The sequence below is a fragment of the Oncorhynchus nerka genome, linkage group LG16, assembly GCF_034236695.1.
Source record: "Oncorhynchus nerka isolate Pitt River linkage group LG16, Oner_Uvic_2.0, whole genome shotgun sequence".
Classification (NCBI taxonomy): domain Eukaryota; kingdom Metazoa; phylum Chordata; class Actinopteri; order Salmoniformes; family Salmonidae; genus Oncorhynchus; species Oncorhynchus nerka.
The window spans coordinates 33789238-33802690 of NC_088411.1; the positions used below are offsets into that span (position 1 = coordinate 33789238).

The following is a 13453-nucleotide window of genomic DNA, read 5'->3' on the forward strand; positions in this document are numbered from 1 at the left end:
AGGAACTTAACACAGTTTATAGAAAGGGAATGCATGTCTGACAGTCATGGGCAACGTCTGTGGCTGTGTGAGGGGCCCCAAGGAGGAATGTTATGTGGACCACACCAAAGCTCCGCTCAGCCCCGAGTCCAAAGAGCTCCGCGGCCGGCGCTACTTTCAGAGGAAGAAGAAGAGGAAATTGGGGGAGTTTCAGTGGCCAGAATCCCTCCAGAGCAGAGGGGGTGAGAGCGTCCAGAGTAAGGAGGATATCCCCAGGAGGGTAGAGCTCCAGCATGAAGCAGACATGGGCATCAGGGAGAGCCAGGTTGGGATGGAGGGAGGACCGGAAGGGGAGACACCCAGACCCAGGCTGGGAGGTATCAGCAAAGGGCTGTATGTTGGGGAGGTCCCCAAAGTTCCTCTTGGGAATAAGTTAGCATCCCAATCGGGACAAATTTCAGCACACCAGACAGACCGAGAGGCAATTCTCCATGGCATCACCAAGACCTCCAGGAGTATCGCTCCTAAGGACGGCCTGCTGGAAAAGAAGCTGTCACATAAGCAGTTGACGCGGGCAATGACATTCGGCGCCATGGAGCATATGCTCCGAACCCTGAGAGGAGACAATGACAGATCAGAGAACCTAGAAGAGCTCCCCGAAATCATATGGAGCACTCAAGTTCACAAGAGGAGGAGGGTCCACACCTGCTCTGGAAGAGGGTCCCTCTCTTCAGATTATCTGGAGTCTCTCCAAGTGTCTTCCAAGTGTACATCCGCCCAACAAGAGGTAAACCAAGTGCAAGCTATTTATAGCCAGCCAATATGTGTGGACCAAAATATAATGTGCTAGCATATCAGTAGCCAGCTATTGTAACAATGGCCGTAACTATGAGGTCCGGACCTCAGTAATATTTTCAAATGTGAAAAACATTTAAATATATATTTAGTATTTGTTACAGGGTCAGCATGTACAGTTGAAGTCGGAAGTTTACATACACTTAGGTTGGAGTCGTTAAAACTTGTTTTTCAACCACTCTACAAATGTATTGTTAACAAACTATAGTTTTTGCAAGTCAGTTAGGACATCTACTTTGTGCATGATAATTTTTCCAACAATTGTTTACAGACATATTATTTCACTTATAATTCATTGTATCACAATTCCAGTGGGTCAGAAGTTTACATCAGTAAGTTGACTGTGCCTTTAAACAGCTTGGAAATGACCAGAAAATGATGTCATGGCTTTAGAAGCTTCTGATAGGCTAATTGACATAATTTGAGTCAATTGGAGGTGTACCTGTGGATGTATTTCAAGGCCTACTTTCAAACTCAGTGCCTCTTTGCTTGACATCATGGGAAAATCAAAAGAAATCAGACAAGACCTCAGAAAAAAATTGTTGACCTCCACAAGTCTGGTTCATCCTTTGGGGGCAATTTCCAAACACCTGAAGGTACGACTTTCATCTGTACAAACAATAGTACACAAGTATAAACACCATGGGAGCATGCAGCCGTCATACCGCTCAGGAAGGAGACGCATTCTGTCTCCTAGAGATTAACGTACTTTGGTGCGAAAAGGAAGAAGCCACTGCTCCAAAACCGCCATAAAAAAGCCAGACTACGGTTTGCAACTGCACATGGAGGAAAGTCCTCTGGTCTGATGAAACAAAAGTTGAACTGTTTGGTTATAATGACCATCGTTATGTTTGGAGGAAAAAGGGGGAGGCTTGCAAGCCGAAGAACACCATCCCAACCGTGAAGCATGGGGGTGGCAGGATCATGTTGTGGGGGTTCTTTGCTACAGAAGGGACTGGTGCACTTCACAAAATAGATAGCATCATGAGGTAGGAAAATTATGTGGATGTATTGAAGCAACATCTCCAGACATCAGTCAGGAAGTTAAAGCTTGGTCATAAATGGGTCTTCCAAATGGACAATGACCCCAAGCATACTTCCAAAGAGGTGGCAAAATGGCTTAAGGCCAACAAAGTCAAGGTATTGGAGTGGCCATCACAAACTTCTGACCTCAATCCCATAGAAAATATGTGGGCAGAACTGAAAAAGCGTGTGTGAGCAAGGAGGCCTACAAACCTGACTCAGTTACATCAACTCTGTCAGGAGGAATGGGCCAAAATTCACCCAACTTATTGTGGGAAGCTTGTGGAAGGCTACCCGAAACATTTGACCCAAGTTAAACAATTTAAAGGCAATGCTACCAAATACTAATTGAGTGTTTGTAAACTTCTAACCCACTGGGAATGGGATGAAAGAAATAAAAGCTGAAACAAATCATTCTCTCTGCTCTCTATTGAGAAAAACTGAGTTTAAATGTATTTGGCTGAGGTGTATGTAAACTTCCGACTTCAACTGTAAATATTGCTCCCATTGGTGATCATAGCTCAGAGCGCTTATATTCTTTTTCTGACATTTCTAATCACGTCTGGCTCGTTGTGAACGAGTGGAATCATGAAGGGTGGTTTGTTCGTTATGTTCGCCTGCATCCCCTTGAATTTGAGCTTTTTTAGCAGAACATTCACCATTCTACCAACTACCCCAGTTCACTGTCAATAGGCAACTTGAGATGCTGCTGACAGTGTGTTTGCAAGATGCCGGACAAAAGGCAGTTTTAAAACCGTCCCGTGACTCCTGCCGTGTCTACAGACATCCCCCAAACAAATAAAAAAATATTTGTGTAGAATGACTGCACAACTGGTAAATAGCCGCTCATACTGTAGATATGTCAGTCAGACGCTCATACTGTAGATATGTCAGTCAGACGCTCATACTGTAGATATGTCAGTCAGACGCTCATACTGTAGATATGTCAGTCAGACGCTCATACTGTAGATATGTCAGTCAGACGCTCATACTGTAGATATGTCAGTCAGACGCTCATACTGTAGATATGTCAGTCAGGTGGCTAGCTGCCGGCAGAGACTTCTATTGCGTAACGTTGAAGGGCTCTGGCTTGTATTTCTTAGCCAGTTAGAAGGCTGAAGGAAGAAGCTAACGTTAAACGGAGTGGCAGCAAAGCATATACTACTTCAAAAAAGAGTAGGCTACTGAGACAGACAGTGATTTGGGCATGTAGCGCTCAGTGGTGAGGCTGAGGGAGGAGGAAGCAGAGGAGACAGAGAGAGAGAGGATGCAAGCAGAGAGAGAGGTTAGCATTGTGGTTCCCAAAATTGGGGTCAGGGCCCCATGTGGGGTCCCCTGAGAAATCTGTACTAATCTCATCAAACAAAAATAGATGTTTCAATATGAACATCTCCACATGGCCTATCTTCCTTGTAGGATGACATTTTAAAATGCAATCAACATGTAAACAATACAGTTTAAAAAACGTCATATGGTTTCCTTTTGTCGCTGATGCTACTTGTCAGTGTGAATCATTTCTCCTATTTCCCTCCTTTCAGGGGTAGGTAGCCTAGTGGTTAGAGCATTGGGCCAGTAACTGAAAGGTTGCAGGATCAAATCCCCGAGCTGACAAGGTAAAAATCTGTCTTTCTGCTCCTGAGCCAGGCAGTAAACCCACTGTTCCCCGGGCGCGGTGGATATCGATTATGTCAGCCCCCCTCACCTCTCTGATTCAAACTTGTAGTGTACTTGTAGTGTATTTCAGGTTTCTAAAGTTTTGTCATTTCCACTTTGAAATTTCAGACTTGATTTGCCCTAACGAAAAATGTATAAGCCCCTACAAAAATGTCAATTAATGATAATCCAGATAATAATTTGCATTTCCTGCAGCTGTATCATGGCTCAAATTAAGATCCTACATCTGTACAGATGCTTTCGTATGTTTTCATTATTCCGTGAAGTGTTGTTCCATTGCAGTGGCGTTGCATGGAGACGGTGTTTGAGTTGATGTGTGATTTGGCTTCACGCCACTTTCTTTCCCTGTACTGTACTGGCAGACTGCTAACCGCCATTTGCTCTCTAAAACCATTCAGAAGACAACTATATTTACACTATGACATCGTGTAAGAATCCCTTTGAGTCAAATAACAGCATAACTGTGATGTAGAGCTGTAATATACATGTTACATCCTACAAAGCCACAACACATGGACACAGAGATAATTACAAAGCTCTATGTAGTTAACTAACTTGTTTCCCTTCACAAGATATTTCACTCAGCAGTGTTTCTGGTGAGCCTCACCTCAGCTCAAGTTTGGCTACTAGGGTTCTACCACTTATGACAAACCAGGTTCTAAACTGGTTTGATACTGCTTTTATGGAAAAATCATGCATCTTTTATTTATGTGTACAATGTGTTTGCTGTAAATGATTGGATTTTAGCAATGTAGTATACTTCAGTGGTAAACAGCTGGCATTTGGAAAGGTTATTTGTCCTTTGATTCTCCTTGAAATGTTGATGTTATGATTACTGAGGTCCATGCAACTCGCCCACTCCTTACTTCTCAGACACAGCTACACAATTTCCCTGTTTTCAGATTGTAAAGGAAAATATCCCACGGTGCACCCCCACCCCTCCCACACACACACAAAAATATAATAAGAAAAGTATTTTCCCACTAGCACTGACTGCTGATAACTACTCTGAGGGAAAATGTACTTGCTACGATTGGGATATGTATTTGTCTCACCTAGCTATCTGAAGATGAATACACTAACTGTAAGTCTCTCTGGATAAGAGTGTCTGCTGAATGACTTAAATGTAAATGTTAATCCCAAAGGAAGCATTTTATTTCTGCGAGACCACTATTTTCCATGACGTAATTCTAAGTATACGAAAGTGTAACAACCTTGTGTTCATGTTGGTCATTTTAGCAATTTACCATTTTTGTCCTCATCAAACTACGCACAATGCTTTTTTAAATTAAAATTATTTTATTTAACTAGGCAAGTCAATTCCCCATAATGACAAAGCGAAAATACATTTATTACAAGAAAACAGCAATACCTTATTTACATAAGTATTCAGACCCTTTGCTATGAGACTCGAAATTGAGCTCAGGTGCATCCTGTTCTCATTAATCATCCTTGAGATGTTTCTACAACTTGATTGGAGTCCACCTGGGGTAAATTCAATTGATTGTACATGATTTGGAAAGGCACACACCTGTCTATAGAAGGTCCCACAGTTGACAGTGCATGTCAGAGAAAAAACCAAGCCATAAGGTCGAAGGAATTGTCCGTAGAGCTCCAAGTCAGGATTGTTTCGAGGCACAGATTTGGGGAAAGGAACCAAAACATTTCTGCAGCATTGAAGGTCCCCAAGAACACAGTGTCCTCCATCATTCTTAAATGGAATAAGTTTGGAACCACCAAGACTCTTCCTATAGCTGGCTGTCCGGCCAAACTGAGAAATCGGGGGAGAAGGGCCTTGGTCAGGGATGTGACCATGAACCCGAAGGTCACTCTGACAGAGCTCCAGAGTTCCTCTGTGGAGATGGGAGAACCTTCCAGAAGGACCATCTCTGCATCACTCCACCAATAATGCTTTTATGGTAGAGTGGCCAGACGGAAGCCACTTCTCAGTAAAAGGCACATGACAGCCCGCTTAGAGTTTGCCAAAAGGCACCTAAAGACTCTCAGACCATGAGAAACAAGATTCTCTGGTCTGATTAAACCAAAATTGAACCCTTTGGCTTTCATCCCTACGGTGAAGCATGGTGGCTGCAGAATCATGCTGTGGGGATGTTTTTCAGCAGCAGGGACTGGGTGACTTGTCAGGCTCGAGGGAAAGATGAATGAAACACAGAGAGATCCTTGATGAAAACCTGCTCCAGAGAGCTCAGGACCTCAGACTGGGGCAAAGGTTCACCTTCCAACAGGACAATGACCCTAAGCACACAGCCAAGACTGCGCAGGAGTCGCTGAATGTCCTTGAGTGGCTCAGCCAGGGCCCGGACTTGAACCCGATCAAACATCTCTGGAGAGACCTGAAAATAGCTGTGCATTGACGCTCCCCATCCAACCTGACAGAGCTTGAGAGGATCTGCGAAGAAGAATAGGAGAAACTCCCCAAATACAGGTGTGCCAAGCTCGTGCCATCATACCCAAGAAGACCCAAAGCTGTAATCACTGCCAAAGGGGCTTTAACAAGGTCCTGAGTAAAGGGGTTTGAATACATATTTAAATGTGATATTCCAGTTTTTTTTTATATATATACTTTTGAAAATAAAATAAAAAAACTGTTTTTGCTTCATCATTGTGTATAGATTAATGAGTGGGACTAACAATTGAATCCATTTTAGAATAAAAATATTTTGTAACAAAATGTGTAAAAAGTCAAATGCTCTGAGTACTTTCCAAATGCAGTGAATATTATCCTTTTAGCCTGCCCCCAAACCTACTGAAGAAGACTGCTACGATATCTCACATTATCAAATCACATTTTATTTTATTTATACAATAGGTGTGGACCTTACTGTGAAATGCTTACTTACAAGCCCTTTACCCAACAATGCAATTTTAAGAAAAATAACAGTTCAGAAAATATTTACTAAATAAACTCAAGTAAAAAAAGTAACACAATAAAATTAAAATAACGAGGTTGTATACAGGGGGTACTGGTACTGAGTCAATGTGGTACAGGTTAGTCATGGTAATTGAGGTAATATGCACTTGTAGGTAGGGGTAAAGTGACTATGCATAGATCATTAACAGTGAGTAGCAGCAGTGTAAAAAAAGGGGGGGGGGTCAATGTAAATCGTCCTGGTAGCCATTTGATTAACTGTTCAGAAATCTTACGGCTTGGGTTTAGAAGCTGTTAAGCAGCCTTTTGGACCTATGCTTGGCGCTCCGCTACCTCTTACCGTGCGGTAGCACAGAGAACAGTCTATGACTAGGGTGGCTGGAGACTTTGACAATTGTTAGGGCCTTCCTCTGACACCGCCTGGTATAGAGGTCCTGGATGCCAGGAAGCTTTGTCCCAGTGATGTACTGAGTCGTACACACTTTCCTCTGTAGCACCTTGCGGTCGGATGCCGGTTGTTGTCCTGGCACCACACTGCCAGGTGTCTGACCTCTTCTCCTCGTTGTCAGTGATCAGTCCTACCACCATTGTGTCATCGGCAAACTTAATGATGGTGTTGGGGTTGTGCTTGGCCACGCATTTGTGGGTGAACAGGGAGTACAGGAGGGGACTAAGCACGCACCCCTGAGGGGCCCCGTGTTGAGGATCAGCGTGTGTTGTTGCCTACCCTTACCACCTGGGTGCGGCCGTCAGGAAGTCCAGGGTCCAGATGCAGAGGGAGATGTTCAGTCTCAGGGTCCGTAGCTTAGTGATGAGCTTTGAGGGCACTATGGTGTTGAACACTGAGCTGTAGTTAATGAACAGCATTCTCACGTAGGTGTTTTGTCCAGGTGGGAAAGAGCAGTGTGGAGTGCAATAGAGATTGCGTCATCTGTGGATCTGTTTGGGCTGTATGTAAATTTGAGTGGGTCTAGGGTTTTTGTGATGTTGGTGTTGATGTGAGCCATGACCAACCTTTCAAAGCTCTACATGACTACAAACATGAGTGCTACGGGTCGATAGTCATTTAGGCAGGTTACCTTTGCATTCTTGGACACAGGGACTATGTTGGTCTGCTTGAAACATGTAGGTATTACCGACCCGGTCAGGGATAAGTTGAAAATATCAGTGAAGACACTTTCCAGCAGGTCAGCGCATGCTCTGAGTACACGTACTGGTAAACCGCCTTGTGAATGTTGACCTGTTTAAAGGACTCATCATCATTTCTCTCAACCTTAGTTTCAATGTCCGTCTTTCCTAGCTCATCCACCAGATTGTGAAAGTGTAACTAGGTCAACATTGCCTAGCAAAACATGAAACATGATAACACAGCAGGAGTGGTTCAAAGGTCGCTTCCTGTTGTCTAGGTCAGAGGTGATCATGTTGTTCTTCCAGCTCCAGATACATGGAATTGCTACCTGATGTCAACTGAGTTGAAGCAACAGGGGAATGTGTTTGGTTTGAGGTCATCACACTCTTTAACATGTGCCAACGAATGGCTTATTTATTAGCCAGATGTATGTCGACACTGCCAATTTTACATTTTACAACCAAATAAGGAAATATGGAGGTGTCTGTCTTGAATTTGGTACAGACAATTATCATGTGTTTTTATTTATTCAGCACATGATAATGTGTGTTAGGAAATTAATGTTGTTATTAGTTATTCTACGTGTGACTCGAGAAATGCTGTTCCTGACATCTGAAAAATGTCCCTGAAGTATTATTTGGTCTGTCTCACCCATATGTTTGATGGTAATTTAGGTGTTTGATGGTACAGATGTAGGATCTTCATTTGATCACCCTGTTGCAGGAGAACTTTCCTTCAATGCAGGAAATGTAAAACGCGTAGTGTATTTGAGGTTTATCAAAGGCTTCTGAAGTTTGTAATTTCCACTTATAAATTTGAGATTTGATTTTCCCTTACGAAAAATCGACCAACCCCTACAAAAACTTCCATGAATTATAATCCACATAATAATTCACATTTCCTGTTGCTGCTGGATTATTTTCCTGCTGTAGCAAACTGGTTCAAATGAAGATCCTACATCTGTGATTGTAGGTGTAATGACACTAACAGCTGTATTAACTATGTTGTTCCTCTCCAGATCTCTGAGATCCATGTTTGCGGGGAGTCGGAGGACATGACAGCCAAGGAGCGTCTGCTGATGTGGTCCCAGCAGATGACCGAGGGCTACGTGGGCGTACGCTGTGACAACTTCACCTCCTCCTGGAGGGACGGGAGGCTTTTCAACGCTATCATTCACAAATACAGGTACCACCATCATTCACAGATACAGGTACCACCATCATTCACAAATACAGGTACCACCATCATTCACAAATACAGGTACCACCATCATTCACAAATACAGGTACCACTTGAGGTACAGAACCTGTATCTGAAAAAGAGACCCGTGTATCAAATCAAATCAAAATCAAATCAAATTTAATTGGTCACATACACATGGTTAACTTATGTTAATGCGAGTGTAGCGAAATGCTTGTGCTTCTAGTTCTGACAATGCAGTAATAACCAACGAGTAATCTAACCTAACAATTCCACAACTACTACCTTATACAAACAAGTGTAAAGGGATAAAGAATATGTACATATCACCAATCACCAAAGAAATTCCAGCACAGTGACCTTCTTGAATGCTCTACAATGCTTTTTTAATGGATATTAAAAACTATTTTGTCTTTCATTAGGGTTTAACTGTAATATGACTAGGAGTATATTCCCAGTGTATAACAAAAACAATATACATAACAACATAACTATTTTCCTCCTCTGTTGACTTGCTGTGTCTTGCTGAATCATGTCTGCGGTTCACCACCACATTTTGAATCTTGGACCTCATCATTCCAATGAGGCAGCACTTAGTGGTTTAGACTAGTTATTAGGGGGCTGTTGGCTTTTCGGTTAGACATGATCAGATTTCAGTATGACCCAGTACACTCTACATCAGTGTTTCCCAACCCTGGTCCTCCAGTACTCCCAACAGTACACATTTTTGTTGTAGCCCTGTTCAAACACACCTCATTCAACTCATTGATAGCTTGATGATTAGTTGACAAGTTAAATCAGGTGTGCTTGTCCAGGGTCACAATAAAAATGTGTACTGTTGGGGGTACTTGAAGACCAGGGATGAGAAATACTGCTCTACCTTGTTGGACTGACCTAAAATTAGATTAACTAGACTGACTAGTAGATGGAGACGTATTTATCCTTTTTCTCTCCCTTTTGTTTGTTATGGTTAATGTCACATAATTATTTGCTCGTCAACCATTGTTAAGGTCAATGGATATTGATGTATGTGTGGGTCATGTGGAACTGTTTTATTTAACCATTGACCTATGTTGGGCTGGCCCGACTGTCCTTGTCCTCTTGAGCAAAAACAGATGTATTTCACTGGAAAGTCTGGGACTGACTGCATCCCTAGGCATTTACTCTATAGTTAGCTTACAGGCTTATATTACATTATGTTACAGGCTTATATTACATTATGTTACAGGCTTATATTACATGATGTTACAGGCTTATATTACATTTTGTTACAGGCTTGCTGTATATTACATTATGTTAAAGGCTTATATTGCATTATGTTACATGCTTATATTACATTATTTTGCAGGCTTATATTACATTATGTTACAGATTTATATTACATGATGTTACAGGCTTATATTACATGATGTTACAGGCTTATATTACATTTTGTTACAGGCTTGCTGTATATTACATTATGTTAAAGGATTATATTGCATTATATTACATGCTTATATTACATTATTTTGCAGGCTTATATTGCATTATGTTACAGAATTATATTACATGATGTTACAGGCTTATATTACATTTTGTTACAGGCTTGCTGTATATTACATTATGTTAAAGGATTATATTGCATTATATTACATGCTTATATTACATTATTTTGCAGGCTTATATTGCATTATGTTACATGCTTATATTACATTATTTTGCAGGCTTATATTACATTATGTTACAGAATTATATTACATTATGTTACAGAATTATATTACATTATGTTACAGGCTTATATTACATTATGTTACAGAATTATATTACATTATGTTACAGGCTTATATTGCATTATGTTACAGGCTTATATTATATTAGCTAGTCATCACACTAAAACTTTCCTCCAAACAAAAATGTTTGTTCCTTGCTAATTAAACAAAACTATTCAAGAAGTATAGTGTGTGCTGACACAGCTGAAATAACCTAAAACATAACAATGCAAACCACCCTAAATGATTATTTGCCAAAATAATACATTTGTACCCTGTCTCCTCATATTAAAATTTCATAAAACAGAAAGCAGTCAATCTTAATGAGCTTCCACTGGTATTTTCTCTTCCATTGCAGGCCTGACCTGGTGGATATGGCCAGAGTGTCGGCCCAGACTAGCCGGTCAAACTTAGAACAGGCCTTTGGTGTGGCTGAACGGCTTGGGGTGGCCAGACTACTGGACCCTGAGGGTGAGTTATTCTGTTTATCCACATGCTTTTCTCTAATGGTTTGTTTGACTCATCAGGTAAACATTCTCCAAGCCATTGACACATCTTTGCTACTGTAAAACAGCTGGAAGAAATGCAATGCATTATTACCAGAGGGAGGAGATGTCTTCTAAGCACAGCTTAACTTACTGACTGTTATTTGTTTCATTATATGGACGATGCTTTACTAAATGAATAAGACACAACACGTATATGGGATACATGAGATTTAAATCACACATTGTATTCACTATGATTATAAACACTCCCTTAAATCATGTACCTACCGACGATCACGTTGTGTAGTGGGTCTTATTTCACCTTTTCTCACCAGATGTGGATGTGCAGACTCCTGATGAGAAGTCAGTCATCACATACGTCTCCACTCTGTATGATGTCTTCCCTAAAGTACCTGATGGTGTTGACGGTATCAATGCAAATGTAAGTACACCAGGAACAGATGATGGTACGGTGCACCTAAGTGTCCTATGTGAGTAGAGTTGAGAAGAGCGTTTTATATTTCAAATACTGTATGATGAAGGCAAAATCAACATCTCAATACAAAACAACAATGTCCTATTGTCAACATGGGCTGACTTGTGTCTTTGTAACCATTGACTGCAGTCTCTATGTTGTCCTCTTGAATGAAATTACCACCATGGGACTTCACCACTGGATGTACAGTATATTTCACACTTACATCCTTTGAATTCACACCAGTAATAAATATTTTGTCATAACTTTGACATACATTCATTTATTTATATATTTTTTATTTTTAGGTACTTTTTATACCCCTTTTTGTCCCCAATTTTGTGATATCCAATTGGTAGTTACATTCTTGTCCCATCGCTGCTTCTTGACACGCTGCTCACTTAACCCGGAAGCCAGCCGCACCAATGAGTCAGAGGAAACACTGTACAGCTGGCGACCGAAGTCAGCGTGCATGCGCCCGGCCGCCACAAGGAGTCGCTAGAGCCCGATGGGACAGGGACATCCCAGCCGGCCAAACCCTCTCCTAACCCGGACAACGCTGGGCCAATTGTGCGCCGTCTCATGGGTCTCCCAGTCGCGGCCAGCTATGACATAGCCCGGGATCAAACCCGGATCTATAGTGACGCCTCTAGCACCGCGATGCAGTGCCTTAGACCGCTGCGCCACTCGGGAGGCCTGGCATACATCCTTGACTATATTCTTGATTTGGTTCTCGACTGTGATTCTTGATTTATGGTTGTGATTGGGCACGGATGTTATATAATATGCATTCCATTGTATCACTCATATGTTTAAGAGAAGGCATTTTATTCCATCTGGCTTTGTTGAGGCAAATAATTCTGAAAGCTTGAGCTGGATGCTTAAAGGGAGTATTTTGGTGCTGGAACCCCTCCCAGAACATTGTGTAAATGTTGTTTAGAGGCTATGGAAGAATGCTAAACTGTGTGTACTCTAGTAACCACAGTAGAGAACCTTAACTGCAGATGTAGGAACTTAATTTGAGCCAGTTTGCTACAGCAGGAAAATCCTGCAGTCACAGTAAATGTGAATTATTATGTGGATTATAATTTTTTTGTAGGTTTTAATACATTTTTCCTAAGCAAAAATCAAGTATGAAATTTCAAAGTGGAAATTACAAATTTCAGAAGCATTTTTTAACCTCAAATACGCTACACGTTTTAAATGTCCTGCATTGCAGGAAAGTTATCCTACAAAAGATTGATCATATTAAGTTCCTACATCTGTACTTCTTGTTGTAGATTAGTTTGTATAGCACCAACTATTTAAAGCAAAATTATGACAAGCTGTTGTTTTGCACGTTGTACAATGCCAATATTTGTAGATGCCCTATAGATCTAATATGTATTGCTTGAACAACACAATACGCTCTACACCAAGAACTTGGTCCATTTAGAAAATGCACCCATCCCTGCATGTGCCAATTTAAGTATGAAAACTGATATGTTTAATAATCAAATGTTTTTCTTGACAGGATGTTGATATAAAATGGGTAGAGTACCAGAACATGGTGAATTACCTGAGCCAGTGGCTCAAACACAATGTGGCAGTGATGTCAGACAGAGCGTTCCCTAACAACCCAGTGGAACTCAAGGTAAAGCAAAAATACAATTTGATTACAGATCAAATGCAGCTTGAATTTTCAGCCATATTGAACGGTAGAAAGAGCCCTAGTTTGATCAAGAATGAACCTCCAAATAGCATCCAATGTGTGAAGTGTTTGTCTGGTTGGTTTTCAGTCAGTTGGATATCAGTTTATATTGCTTGGCCCTGAAAGCCCGAGGCTAAGAACCCAAGCTCTCTGAGGCTTCAAATGGCCCATAAGTAGCGTCTCTCATGAAATATTAAAGCGATATTGACGGGTATCAGAGAGCTTCTCCGTTTACTTCAAATAGTCCACAGCTGCTAAGACTACAGGAGCTCTGTGTGGTACAGCCATTTCAAAGCAGACGA

The 13453-nt window shown here is 41.4% G+C and overlaps 1 protein-coding gene across 12 annotated transcripts in view; it reads left to right on the forward strand.

The window, feature by feature from the left end:
* Window positions 1-13453, forward strand: part of LOC115144392 (dystonin-like) — a 129202-nt gene that overhangs the window by 20029 nt on the left and 95720 nt on the right. For all 12 annotated transcript variants that reach the window (XM_065002625.1, XM_065002630.1, XM_065002626.1 and 9 more), the window contains exons 4-7: window positions 8569-8735; window positions 10857-10969; window positions 11322-11428; window positions 12975-13094. In XM_065002625.1, coding sequence (XP_064858697.1) covers window positions 8569-8735; window positions 10857-10969; window positions 11322-11428; window positions 12975-13094 — 507 coding nt within the window. The remainder of the gene's footprint in view (window positions 1-8568; window positions 8736-10856; window positions 10970-11321; window positions 11429-12974; window positions 13095-13453) is intronic.